This window comes from Phodopus roborovskii, unplaced genomic scaffold, assembly GCF_943737965.1.
Source record: "Phodopus roborovskii unplaced genomic scaffold, PHOROB, whole genome shotgun sequence".
NCBI lineage: Eukaryota > Metazoa > Chordata > Mammalia > Rodentia > Cricetidae > Phodopus > Phodopus roborovskii.
In genome coordinates, this window is record NW_026126442.1 from 67,058 (window position 1) to 79,112 (window position 12,055).

General features: G+C 46.1%; 1 protein-coding gene across 2 annotated transcripts; it reads right to left on the minus strand.

The window, feature by feature from the left end:
* Positions 1-991: 991 nt before the first annotated feature.
* Fancg (FA complementation group G) lies at positions 992-9,848 on the minus strand. 2 transcript variants are annotated; one of them, XM_051187619.1, is made up of 14 exons: positions 9,443-9,848; positions 9,166-9,259; positions 8,076-8,207; positions 7,648-7,850; positions 6,044-6,179; positions 5,771-5,901; positions 5,533-5,679; positions 5,050-5,198; positions 3,897-3,963; positions 3,437-3,723; positions 3,248-3,294; positions 2,405-2,560; positions 1,909-2,026; positions 992-1,777 (listed from the first exon to the last, which is right to left on the minus strand). In XM_051187619.1, exons 1-14 carry the CDS (start codon positions 9,536-9,538, stop codon positions 1,675-1,677), a joined length of 1,866 nt encoding a protein of 621 aa, XP_051043576.1. In that variant the 5' UTR covers positions 9,539-9,848; the 3' UTR covers positions 992-1,674. The 2 variants fall into 2 exon arrangements, 1 of the variants encoding a protein (XP_051043576.1); XR_007834730.1 differs by lacking the exon at positions 992-1,777 and having other exon boundaries at positions 3,450-3,723.
* Positions 9,849-12,055: the final 2,207 nt, after the last annotated feature.

Sequence of the window (12,055 nt, forward strand, 5' to 3'; positions counted from 1 at the left end):
ACGAAGTAAATAAAATTAAAAAAAAAAAAATGACTAGGTATGGTGGTGTTCATTCTAGATGCCAGGACTCCACAGGCTAAAAGCGGGAGGGTTGAGTTTGAAGCCAGCAAATGCTGCACAGCTAGACTAGGTCTAACAAAAAAATACTAACTCTAGTCACCCTTTCCCTGGACCCTAGTTCTGAGTCACCAGCACCCCTGCTCTTAATATTACCGCCCTATTGACATTGCACTCTACTAACTAATCCCTTATGTTTTACAATTTCTCAGGGTTTGGGAATACATATTTGCCACAGTGTATAAATATTATCTGTAGAGGGAGAACACTCAGGCTCAAGGAGGTCAAGAACATCTGCAGAACACACAGCAAATTCAGTGTGTAAGCAAATTCAGGCTGTAACTTAAGGTCCTTGGGTCCCAAAAGACAATTAATTGGCTCTCATTGAAATCATTAGACTACTAGCTCCAAGTGGCATCCTGATTCAATTCACCCTTCACCTCCTACCCACACAGATTGATATGGGACAGTTTGTTTCTAGAGATGGAGCTACTCTAAGAAACACCTCTCTCTTTCATTTTTGTTTTTATTTTATTATTATTATTTTGAGACAGAGCCTCTCTGCATAGCCCTGGCTGTCCAGGAACTCACTATATAGACCAGGCTGGCTACAAACTCCACCTGCCTCTGCCACCTGCGTGCTGGGATTAAAGCTGTGTACCACTCTTCCTGTCAAGAGGCCTGTCAAGAACATTCTCCGGACTAACTTTGTCACCTAGCAGATTCTTGAGCTATTAGCTATGCTTCCAAATAACAGAGCTAGAGATGGCTCAGTGGTGAAGAGAGTGCAATTGCTCTTGAAGAGAACACAGGCTGGATACCCAGCACCCATGTCAGATGGTTCACAATCTCCTGTAATAATACTTCTGAGGGACCCAACGCCTCTGGCTTCCACTGGCACCCACACACATATGGATGGCATACACACACATGATTAAAAATAAGTAAATAAAGTTTTAATAGTAATTTTAAAAGGACTATGTCACTGCTTCCTCAGAAGGATAAATGTAGGCTTTTCCTCATACTCACACCTCGAGCTCTTAAGATAGATGGTGGGGCCTGGGTGAGGGATAGGGACTGTAGACTTATATGTGAGAATTTGGAGTTCAGTCCCCAGAATCCAACCTTCCAAAAGGAAGGTGGGAGGGAAGAGGAGACCTAGGAGGCAGGGAAGGTCTGGAAGATGGATGTTGAACAAACAGCATTGTAAATAACCAACACCAACTAGTCTGCCATGAGCTTTCCCATTCAACCCTGTGTAGTAAGCAGATAAGAGATAAATATGAGATTTTACTATATATATATATATATATATATATATATATATACATATATATATACACACACACACACACACACACACACAAAGAAAAGAAAAAGAAAAAAAAGTGTCATAACCAAAATCAATGATTTGTCCATGGAACCATTTTAGAACTAGACTGGCAGTAAGTAGGCCAAGATTCACAAGACCACCAACCTCATCAGTGGAGGAGTTACTTAGGAACAATCAGCTCCAGCCATATTATCCAGAGGACAAGCAGAAAAAAACCCTCCCCATGGAGATGGTCCATAGGGGCCCTAGCTCAAGCTCCTGGAAACAAGGAAGCTACAGGTCATTCATGAGACTTCTAGCAGAGATGTTCCAAATTCCTTGAGGAAAGCTTCACAGTTAGGGGGATGGATCCAGCTCAAACAGGTTTCTAAGTACAGTGGAAGAGACCTGAAAAAGAATGGCAATGCCTAAGCGTGAAAGATAGACATAGGTTTGACATCCTTCCGTATGTCCCTCATCACCCCCACTACAGGATTCCAATTGTCCCCCAGCCCCATGCCAGGAAGACTAAACCTTACCAGATGGTTTCTCCCTGTTGCAGTTGATTTTGGGTCTCCCTCCAGAAAGCAGTGGCCTCATTCCTCCGTTCCAATCTTTTCAGAGTCTGAAGCAGGTAAAAGGAACCATCTCTGTTGCCTATAACCCCACCCCAAAGTACAAAGACTTAGAATCTGATAAAGCTTTAGACCTAGAAAGAGGACGCATCTTGTCTATACACACACATAAAAACCAAAACTAAATTATTCCATAACCATGCCCAGTACAAAGTGTTCAACTAGCCCTGTTCCTACAAAACCATCCCCACATAGTCTGCATTTTTGTCTGAAGACAACAGGGAGACCAGGGAACTCTTAGGAGCCTTGCATACATGTTTGTTTGCATATGTACACATGGGTACCTCCTAGGTATATACAACATACCCTATTCAATCTTCCTATCTGGGAATATCATCCTTACATTTCTGTCCAAATACCACCCTTCTGTACAAAGCCAACGTCATGCGAATGTACATACCTGGGCATATCTGCACACTAAGGAGAAAGTCACTTAAGGCTTTGGTATCCTGGCCACTGGCTACCCATTCCAGCCCACGACTAAGCAGAGCAGCTACTTGAAGGTGTTTCAGTGCCACATCAGGCTGACACTTCTGCTCACAGTTGGAGCCTGCCCCTAGAAATCACCACCAAAGTCAGCAAGCACCTTCCCGTCATTCCAGACACAGTCACCAAACACCCAAGTCCCCATCCTCCTCCTGTCTTCCCTAATTTTTTTTTTTTTTTTTTTTTTTTTTTTTTTTTTTGGTGACAAAGTCTCACCACATAGTCAGAACTTACTATATAAATCAGGATGGCCTCAAAATCAGAGATCTACCTGTTGGGAGTGCTAGAATTAAAGGTATGTGCTACCATACCCCAGCATGTCCCCTGAAGTATCCCAGTCTGGTGGATTGAGGTGCAATGGAAAAGGAACCCACACACCACTTTCAGGAGTTAAGAAAAATTGACAATCTAAATTAGAGGCAGGAATGGTGGCAAACATCTATATTACTAGTAATTGGGAGTAGAGGCAGGAGGAACTAGAATCTAAGGTTATCCTTGACTAAAATAGTCAGCTTAAGGTCAGCCTGGTCTATATGAGAACATGTTTTATAAAAATAAAGAAAGCAAAAGAGAAATTTCTTTTTAAAATAAATCACAGACGGGTGGTAGTGGCACACACCTTTAATTCCAGCACTCAGGAGGCAGAGACAGGTAGATCTCTGCCAGTCTGGTCTACTGAGCAAGTTCCAGGACATCCTCCAAAAGCTACAGAAAAACCTTGTCTCAAAACACCAAAATAAAATAAAAATTAAATCACCTTGTTCTTTGTCCTCAGGCAGGGCCCGAAAGAGCAGCTCAAGACACCTGACATGGGATATAAGTGGCAGGAATAAAAAGTTGGCCTCAGAAACTACGGTAACTACTAAGAATAAAGTCCGCCAACCAAGGTCTCGATCAGAAAGCCATTCTCCCACACCTCCCCAGTGCTCTGTCTTCCTGGACTCACTGGCTAAACTCACTGAGTGCTTCTTTTCTAGCCTTTAGTTGTGACCAAGCCTGGCCCTGAAGCAGGTGGGTGGCAGAGACCCAGATTGGGCAGTATGGCAGTTCTTTGGTTCTTTTTCTGACATTTTTCCACAAGGACATCTTAGGAAGAAGAGATGAGGTTCGGCTGAGCAGCTCCTCGCATACAGTCAAAGCATCTGGGGCTCGGCCTGCCTGGATCAGCGCTGCTGCGGCCTCCAGACACAACTCTGGTATACAAGGCCCTGGAGAAGAGGTGGGTGGGGAGGACTGCGGTGGAGAAAAGGGGGGCAGTGTCTTGAAGTGGCATGAGCCACCATCCCTGAGCTTACCACCAGGCTCCAGTACCACAAAGAGAGAATTTGTCCCCCAGGAAGACCAATGAAGGCAGGGGAGGTCCCAAACCACCCACTCAACTACAGAGAACCTTAAGACACACCTACCCTTGGTTCTGAGCCACCCAGCAACATAGCTAGCAGGTCCAAGTAATGTTCCGCAGCATCTTCTGCCCTGGAAAGTCAGTCAGCCCTTTGAGTTTCACTTCACCAACGACCCTGTCCCCCCATAAAGGTTCCAGTGAGAATACTCTCTTGGCTAATGGAGGGATGCCCTTGGCCCTGAAGTGTAAAGCAGGGAGCAGGTTTAGGAGCGCCAACCATGGCTCACTATGGATCTATCCATTTTCAGGATGGATGGGTGAGGACACTTCAGCATTTCAAATAGAAGACGTTACTATCAGGATGATGACTTCTCCATTAAGGTCCCACTTTAAAGGCAGGAAGCTAAATGCTTCAATCACAGGAATAAGCAATCACACAAGAGAAAAATGGGTTCTGGGAATGTGGTTGAGGATGATAAAAAGTGCTTGTTATGCAAACACGATAAATTTAGAGCTCCAATACTCTTGTAAAAAAAAAAAAACAGTACAGCCAGGTGATGGTGGTGCATGCCTTTAATCCTAGCACTCAGGAGGCAGAGGCAGGAGAATTGCCGTGAGTTTGATGCCAACCTGATCTACAGACTCCAGGACAGGCTCCAAAGCTACACAGGGAGACACTGTCTTGAGAAACAAAATAAAACAAAACAAACAAAAACAAAGCAGTACAGCAATACATTTTGTTTGTTTGTTTCTGAGGCAGGGTTTCTCTGTAAAACCTATTGTCCTGGAACTCACTCTGTAAACCAGGCTGGCCTTGAACTCAAAATTTCACTTGACTCTGCCTCCCAAGTGTTGAGATTAAAGGCATGCACTGCCACCACCAGACTACAATACATCATTTTTAATCGCAGCATTGGGGGGTGAGAGAGGAGTAAGGGATAGGCAAATCACACGGCTTCACTGGCCAGTCAGTCTAGCCAAAACTAGTGAGCTCCAGGTTCACTGAGAGATCCTGTCTCAAAAATTACAGTAGATAACAATAGAAGAAGATACCTAACATCGATCTCTAGCTTTCACACACCCCAAAATAGCCAAGTGGAATCTCCTTCAACCCTGCCACACAGGTATACCACACATTCCAAAAATAAATAAAATTTTAGAGAGAATCACATGCCCAGCAAAAGAGAGGAAGAGGGGTTCAGCGTAGGGAGACTCACCTCCCTGTCTGTAGACACCGACTTGCTAGCAGGCGCTTGGCCTGGCTCTGTGTGCCACAATGCAGAGGAGAGGCTGGGTCAGGTTGTGGAAGTAGCAATTCTACCTCAATATGAAGTTTGAGCGTTGAACTATGAGTGGCACTCAAGGCCTAAAAAAGAACAGAAAAAATTTAAGTCTTTGAGAACCATACATCTGTGTACTTGTTTGTTTTTGGGGTTTTTTATTTGTTTGTTTGGTTGGTTGGTTGGTTGGTTTTTCGAGACAGCGTTTCTCTGTGGAGCTTTGGAACCTGCCCTGGAACTAGCTCTGTAGACCAGGCTAGCCTCAAACTCACAGAGATCCCCCTGTCTCTGCCTCCTGTGTGCTGGAATTAAAGGCGTGTGCCACCACTGCCAGACTGTGTGCTTCTGTCTTGACAAGTCACCCCAACACAAGCACATGAGCAGTCCTCCACAAGGTGTCCCTACCTGGAAGCTCCTCACCTCAACCAGCAACTCTAAACTCTCCAGCTCTGCTGCAGTGTCTCCTAGTTGCCGATATATTCTAGAAGCCTCCAGAAGCGGAAGGGCACAGGTTGTACCCACCTTCAAGGCTGCAGTCAAGTAGAGCAATGCTCTCTGTGGATTTCCCTGTATGAAATAGAAAGATGCAGGCCTCAGCTACCCTCAAAGGCATGATGCCGATGCTATGGCTTCCCCATGCCTAAGGCTTTATCTTTACCATCTTACGGAAACAGGTCCCCAGTGCTGTGTACACCTGGACTAACACAGATGGTGGACACACGCCTGAGGCTGCTTCATGCAGCCTGTTCAGTGCTCGGGGTAGGCTCCCTGTGATTAGCTCCTGGAGACCTGGGGGCAATTATGGTATATAGGATTAGGAAAGCTTGTAAGGCAGGAAGCATGATGGGAAACAAGAACCTAGAGGAACTCCATGGAGATACAGAGAGCATAAGCCTAGAGGACCCCCTTAGGGAAAGAAGGGATGCTAGACCTTGGCGGTAGGCAAGTGTAGTCAAAAGGACATCCCTCAGATCCTCAGCATCCTGCAGAATCAATGGGGCATCTGACTTCTCAGCGGAAGGGCTCCAGGATTTTAGCAGTATTAGCAGATCCTCAGAGGTCTCAGTCTGGAGAGAGAGAACAGTCAGAGGTTCTAATCCTCTAAGCATCCCATCTTCTCCTGTCAGTCTATCCCACCCAGTCTTTGAGCCCAAAAGTCCTTCTGATTACTGTTCCCCCATTATAAGAGAAAGATAACTATGGAGCAATGATGTGGACAGGAAGAAAAATCCTAGAAGTGCTGACTGAAGTCCCCTGTCACTCATATGTCCAGGTGAACATGGGACAAGGAATGGGTTATTATGAGAGGACTTGAGGCTGGGAGGTAGCTTTAGCAGTCACAAGAGCTTTATACTGACTTGGATTTATTAAGCTATTTTGAAAATCCCCCAATGAGAAGCTAACCAGAGGAAGGTCACTCAAAAATACTGGCTTTGCTTCTTTGTTTTTGGTTTGTTGTTGTTTTGCCAACCATCATAGCAACCTTCCCAGCATATAATGGTGCTGTATGCTAAGAATGGTGGTACAGGCCTGTTACCATGGTGACTCAGCCTCTATAGCAGTGGTTCTCAATCTTCCTAATGCTGGGACCCTTTAATGCAGTTCCTGGTGCCGGGGTGACGCCCCCCACACACATACACACCATAAAATTATTTCACTGCTACTTTATACCTGCAATTGTGCTATTGTTATGAATCATGATGTTAATATCTGTGTTTCTGATGGTCTTAGGCGACCCTGTGAAAGTGTCATCCAGGGCTCAAAGAGGTCACAACCCACAGGTTGAGAACCACTGCTCTAGAAGCTAAGGCAAGAAGGATCACAGGTCCAAAATCTTGAACCTGAGCTACAAAGTAGTCTTGGCTACAGAGTAAGTTCAGGGCTAGACCGGACAACTTATTAAGGTTCTATCTATCTCCAATTAAATAGCAATGAGAGTTGAGAGCTGGGTGTAAATCTCAGCACTGGAGAGGCTGAGGAAAGAAGAGCTGCAGTTCAATTTGCAGCCTGGGTACACAGTAAGCCTGTCTCAAAAAAGAAGTTGGCGACCTGTCACAGAGGTGCACTTCTCTAATCCCAGCACTCAGGGGGCAGAGGCTGGTGTATCTTTCTGAGTTTGAATCCAGCATGCTCTACCTTGAGAGCTAAGGCTATGTCTCCAAAACAGAGTGTGTGGAGAGAAGGGGGCAGGGGTGGTGACTGGAGAGATAGCTCAGTAGTTGAGAGCATTTGTTCTTACAGAGGACCCAGCATCTACTTGGTGTCTCACAACTATCTGTAACTCCAGCTCCAGGGGGTCTGACCACCTCTTCTCACCTCCATGGGTACCAGGCATGAGCATAGTACACATATATACGTCTAAGTCAAACACTTATACACATAAAAATAAATTTTCTTAAAAAGTGAGCAGAAGGGGACAGAAAATGTCTCTCAGTGGTAGAGTGCTTGCCTAGCATGTCTAAAACCCTAGGTAAAATACTGCAGCTATGGGGAAGAGAGAAGGACAGGCATGTTCATCTGCACTTCGCTGGTTACCTGGCTGCCACTCAGGGTTTGCAACAGCAAGGCCAGGTCCTCCAGGTGGTCAGTACTCATCCACAGGATAGCTTGAAGGCTGGCCAGGCAGTGTAAGGCAGGTAGCAGCTCCGGCAGGAGGGAGGAGGCAGAGAGCACAGAGTGCCACAGCTCCTGGAGTCCCTGCTGTGACTTGGGCTCCAGCTGACTCTGGGTCTCCAGCACTGTAAATCACATACACATCCTTCTCTCATCTCCCCATACTCTCTGGCTTTTCCTTTCTTTAAAATCTCAAAGATTACAGCAATACACCTGGTCTGAGGAACACACAGGGGACTAGAAAAGGACGTCTGTCTCAGTGGAGGGTTTGTGCCTCTCACCCCCCACCCCCCGCCCCAGCCTCACCCCGAAATCCAGACTGGAACTGCCAGGAGTGTGGGAGGCCTTACCTCTCTCTAGGCCCCTTTGAACATCCTGGGTAAGGTCTTCAGGGAAACCCTGGGCCAGGCTAGTCCTCAGGATTATGTAATTACAGATGACACTCAGCTCCAAGGGGAGAGCAGGAACAGCGGCAGGGAGCCCTGGAGCAACAGATGCTGGTCTCACAAGCTGTCCCATGAAATGGAGCCCAAATAGTTAACAACCCAGAGATCAACCCTACTCCAACCAAGATGGTTGCTCAGACAACTTGGAAAGAACAAAAAGTTCTCGAAATCTGAAAATTCCTCCTTGAAATGTTGCTGTGTGTGTGTGTGTGTGTGTGTAAGGTGAGGGGGAATTCACTTATGAAAGATAATTCCATTCCTTGTCTCTTCAGTGCTTTAAACAGTATAGAGGAAAGATGGTAGAATCACTGTATCTAGGGTAAACATCAGAATAAAGTAGTTGCTGTCTAGAAGTATTTAGATCTTGAAGAAGTCACTGCAGAAAACAGTGATTGCTTCCTGTTATCTACAGAGCTGTTTCTCTGAGAGAGATTTACAGCCTTTGCATGACTTTGGTCACAAAGACTGAGCAGCCTGCATGATGCAGCCTCAGGCCTGTGTCCACCATCTGTGCCAGTCCAGGTATACACAGTGCTGGGGACCTGATTCCATATGATGGTAAAGATAAAGCCTTATTGGGGGAAGCCATAGCACACCTGGCATTATTGGGCACTGTAAACAGTGCACAATAAGGACTAAACTGGCAAGGGTGTGAGGCTTTCCTTTGGAAGAGCATACAAACTAGATCAGTGGCTTTGGTATGGAGGAACTCATTTTACCCAAAACGTAACTTTAATGAACAGTCAACAAATAACGCCTTTGCACGGCTGTGTTCAAGGCTCAGTCCATCAGAGGCTGGACCTCCCTGCTGCAAAGGGCCTAAAGTTCATCTTGGAGTGACCTATCTTTCATCATCTGTACAATACAGAACACCAGACAAAACAGGACTTCCTAACACTCAGAATAAACACCACAATCCCAGAAGCACGTAAAAGAAGCTGATCTTTTTGGCTGCTGAGGAGAGGAAATGAGCCTCCTGGACGCTCTTTCTTACCTTGCAAAGTGAAGAGGAGCTCCCTAAACCCTTCCAGTGTGTCTTGAGCCAACTGCTGTCGCCTCAGAGACAGCCGAGAATCCCCAGTCAGCTTCTGAAATTAGGAAGCCGCGAATCAGTCCTCCCTCGTAGTAGACAAGGGAGGGACACATTTTCCAGTCACGTCGGGTTTTTTGAATAGAGATCAAGTTCTGCTCCTAGGCTAGGATGAAATTACTGTAAACCCGCTTTCTGAGATCTTGAGGATACAGGGCGAGGGTCCCAGCAACCATCTTACCCTAGCCTGTTCAACGAGCCGGACATTCTTTTCCCTCCACAAGTCCAGGCTACTAGAAGATGTTTGGGGTAGGGCTGACATGATCTGGCTGGACATTGTCGCCGAGGTTGAGCCCCGTTAAACGAAGAGGTCTTCTGATGGGTGATGCTGGTCCCGCCAATGCCTCACGCCAGAAGGAGGATGCCCACTTGGGCGCCGGACGCCCCTCCAGGTAGCAGCCAGCGGACTCTCAGGATCAACACTCTGTCCCGCCACCGCCCACCGCGCCTCTGGTTGGCCAGGCTGCAAAAACTCTTGGCCGCGGTTGGTTCTCTTCAAGAGTCGGTTCCCGCGGGAAACTAAAAAGAAACCCGGAACAACGAGGTGGGAAGACCCACCAGCCTCAGGCCAGGGATTGACTGTGGGCCTTCGCAGGGGCCAAAATAGTGAGACTCGGTTAGTGGGAGCGAGTCCAGGAACCAGAGTCTCTCTGGCCCCGCTCTGCCTTAGAACCAACGGCAGCCCAGGTTTTCCCCTCCGTGACAGGCTGGCCCGCGCGGTGCCTGCTGGGAGTTGTAGTACTGTGGAGAGCGCCCAAGAAAGAATTTCCCCACCCCCACTCTCTCTCTCTCTCTCTCTCTCTCTCTCTCTCTCTCTCTCTCTCTCTCTCTCTCTCTCTCTCTCTCTCTCTCTCTCTCTCTCTCTCTCACACACACACACACACACACACACACCATCCCCTCACCTCCCCCACCCCACCCCGCCCAAACCCCCAATCCATCCCGGAAAGGAAAATATTTCCTGAAATCTAGGGACAGGGGACTGAAGCCTTTGGTAATCTTCCCATCCTTTCTCTTTGAGCAAAAAGCCAGGGGAATCGTAAAAAGTGCTGGGCACTGTATATAACATCAACTCAAAACGATTCACGAAAGAAATACAAAAGCCCTGAATATAAATCTTAGAAAACAAGAGAACACCGTCATGGGTTTAACAAGCTTTGGTTTTGCTTCGTTGTTATTTTTGAAGACTTGTTTTTGTTTTTCAATTATGTGTATGTGTCTGTGGGTGGTGCAGACTCAAGAGGTGGCATAGGCCAATGCCCTGGACCTGAGTTTCAGGCCTGAGCCTCCTGACATACGTACTGGGAATGAACTCGAACACAGACCTTCAAGAGCACAATGTACTCTTAATCCGGAGCCATCTGTTCAAACCAATGTTATTTTTGAGAAAATCCAACTATGTAATCCTAGATAGCCTGGTATTGGCTTTGCAGCCTCCAACTGGTGGTAGTCCTGCTTGAGTCTCTCAAGTGCTGGGATTACAGGTGTGCACCACCAAGCCCATCGAGCAATAAGGGTTTTGTTTTGTTCTTTGAGATAAGGTCTCTCTGTGTAGTATGAGCTGTCCTGGAATTCACTTCATAGATTTTCAACCTGTGGTTTTAAACGTATGGTTGAAACCCCTTTGGGGTCTCATCAGATATTTACATTATGAGTCATAACAGTAGCAAAATTACAGTTTTGAAGTAGCAATGAAAATAATTTTATGATGGGGGGGTCACCACATTAAGAACTATATTAAAGGGTCAATGCATCAGGAAGGTTGAGAACCACTGCTCTTGACAGTTTCTGATCCAGAAACTGGCTGTTTGGCTAGACTGCCATAGTTAGAAGAGTGCTTATTGGGCACAGAGTTTCTTTGAAGGGGTGAACTATTCTGGAATTGATAGTTGTCTGTAATCTTTGCTAATTATATACTTATGATTGCAGCACAAGTAATAATAATAATAATAATCAGAGATACTGATATTGGGTTTCAAGCAGAAGATTAGGAAAGCAAAGCAACCAAGCCACCAGAGAGCTCTTAATTTTACTAAGGCTGGGAGAGCCTATCCTCAACGTAGCAGGAGACTAATTGCCAGAATCTGAGTCCCTGCTCCTGTCTTATATACTTCTCTAGTGCTGGGAGTAAAGGTGTGAGCTGTTTCTCTTTTAGACTGATTCACTCTCATGTAGCCCTGGGTAGCCTTGAACTTGCAGAGGTCCATCTGCCTGTCTCCTGAGTCCTGGGGTTAAAAGTGTGTGCCACCTCTGCCCGGCCTCTATGGCTGACAAGTATGGCTGGCTTTGTATCCTGATCTTCTGTGACTGACTGTGTTAGATCACAAACAATATTATCGCCACATACAACCATTGAACTCTACACTTTTTTTTGTTCAAGACAGTTGTCTCACTCTGTAGCCCTGGGTGGTCTACAACTTGCTCTGATGACCCAGTAGCCTTTAATGTGTGGCAGCTATCCTGCTTTTGCCAACTGTTTGCTGGGATTATATAATTTTGTCTCTAGATTCATTTACCTAATGTATTTATTTATGTATCTTATGTACTCTGCCTGCATGCCAGAAGATTCCCATTATAGAAATGGTTGTGAGCCAGGTGTTAGTGACACAGGCCTTTAGTACCAGCCAGCACTCAGGAGGCAGGGGCAGGAGAATCTCTGTGGGTTCAAGACCAGCCTGGTCTACAGAGCTAGAGCTAGTTCCAGGACAGGCTCCAATGCAATACAGAGAAACCCTGTCTCAAAAAAAAAAAAAAAGAAAGAAAGAAAGAAATGGTTGTGAACTGCCATGTGGTA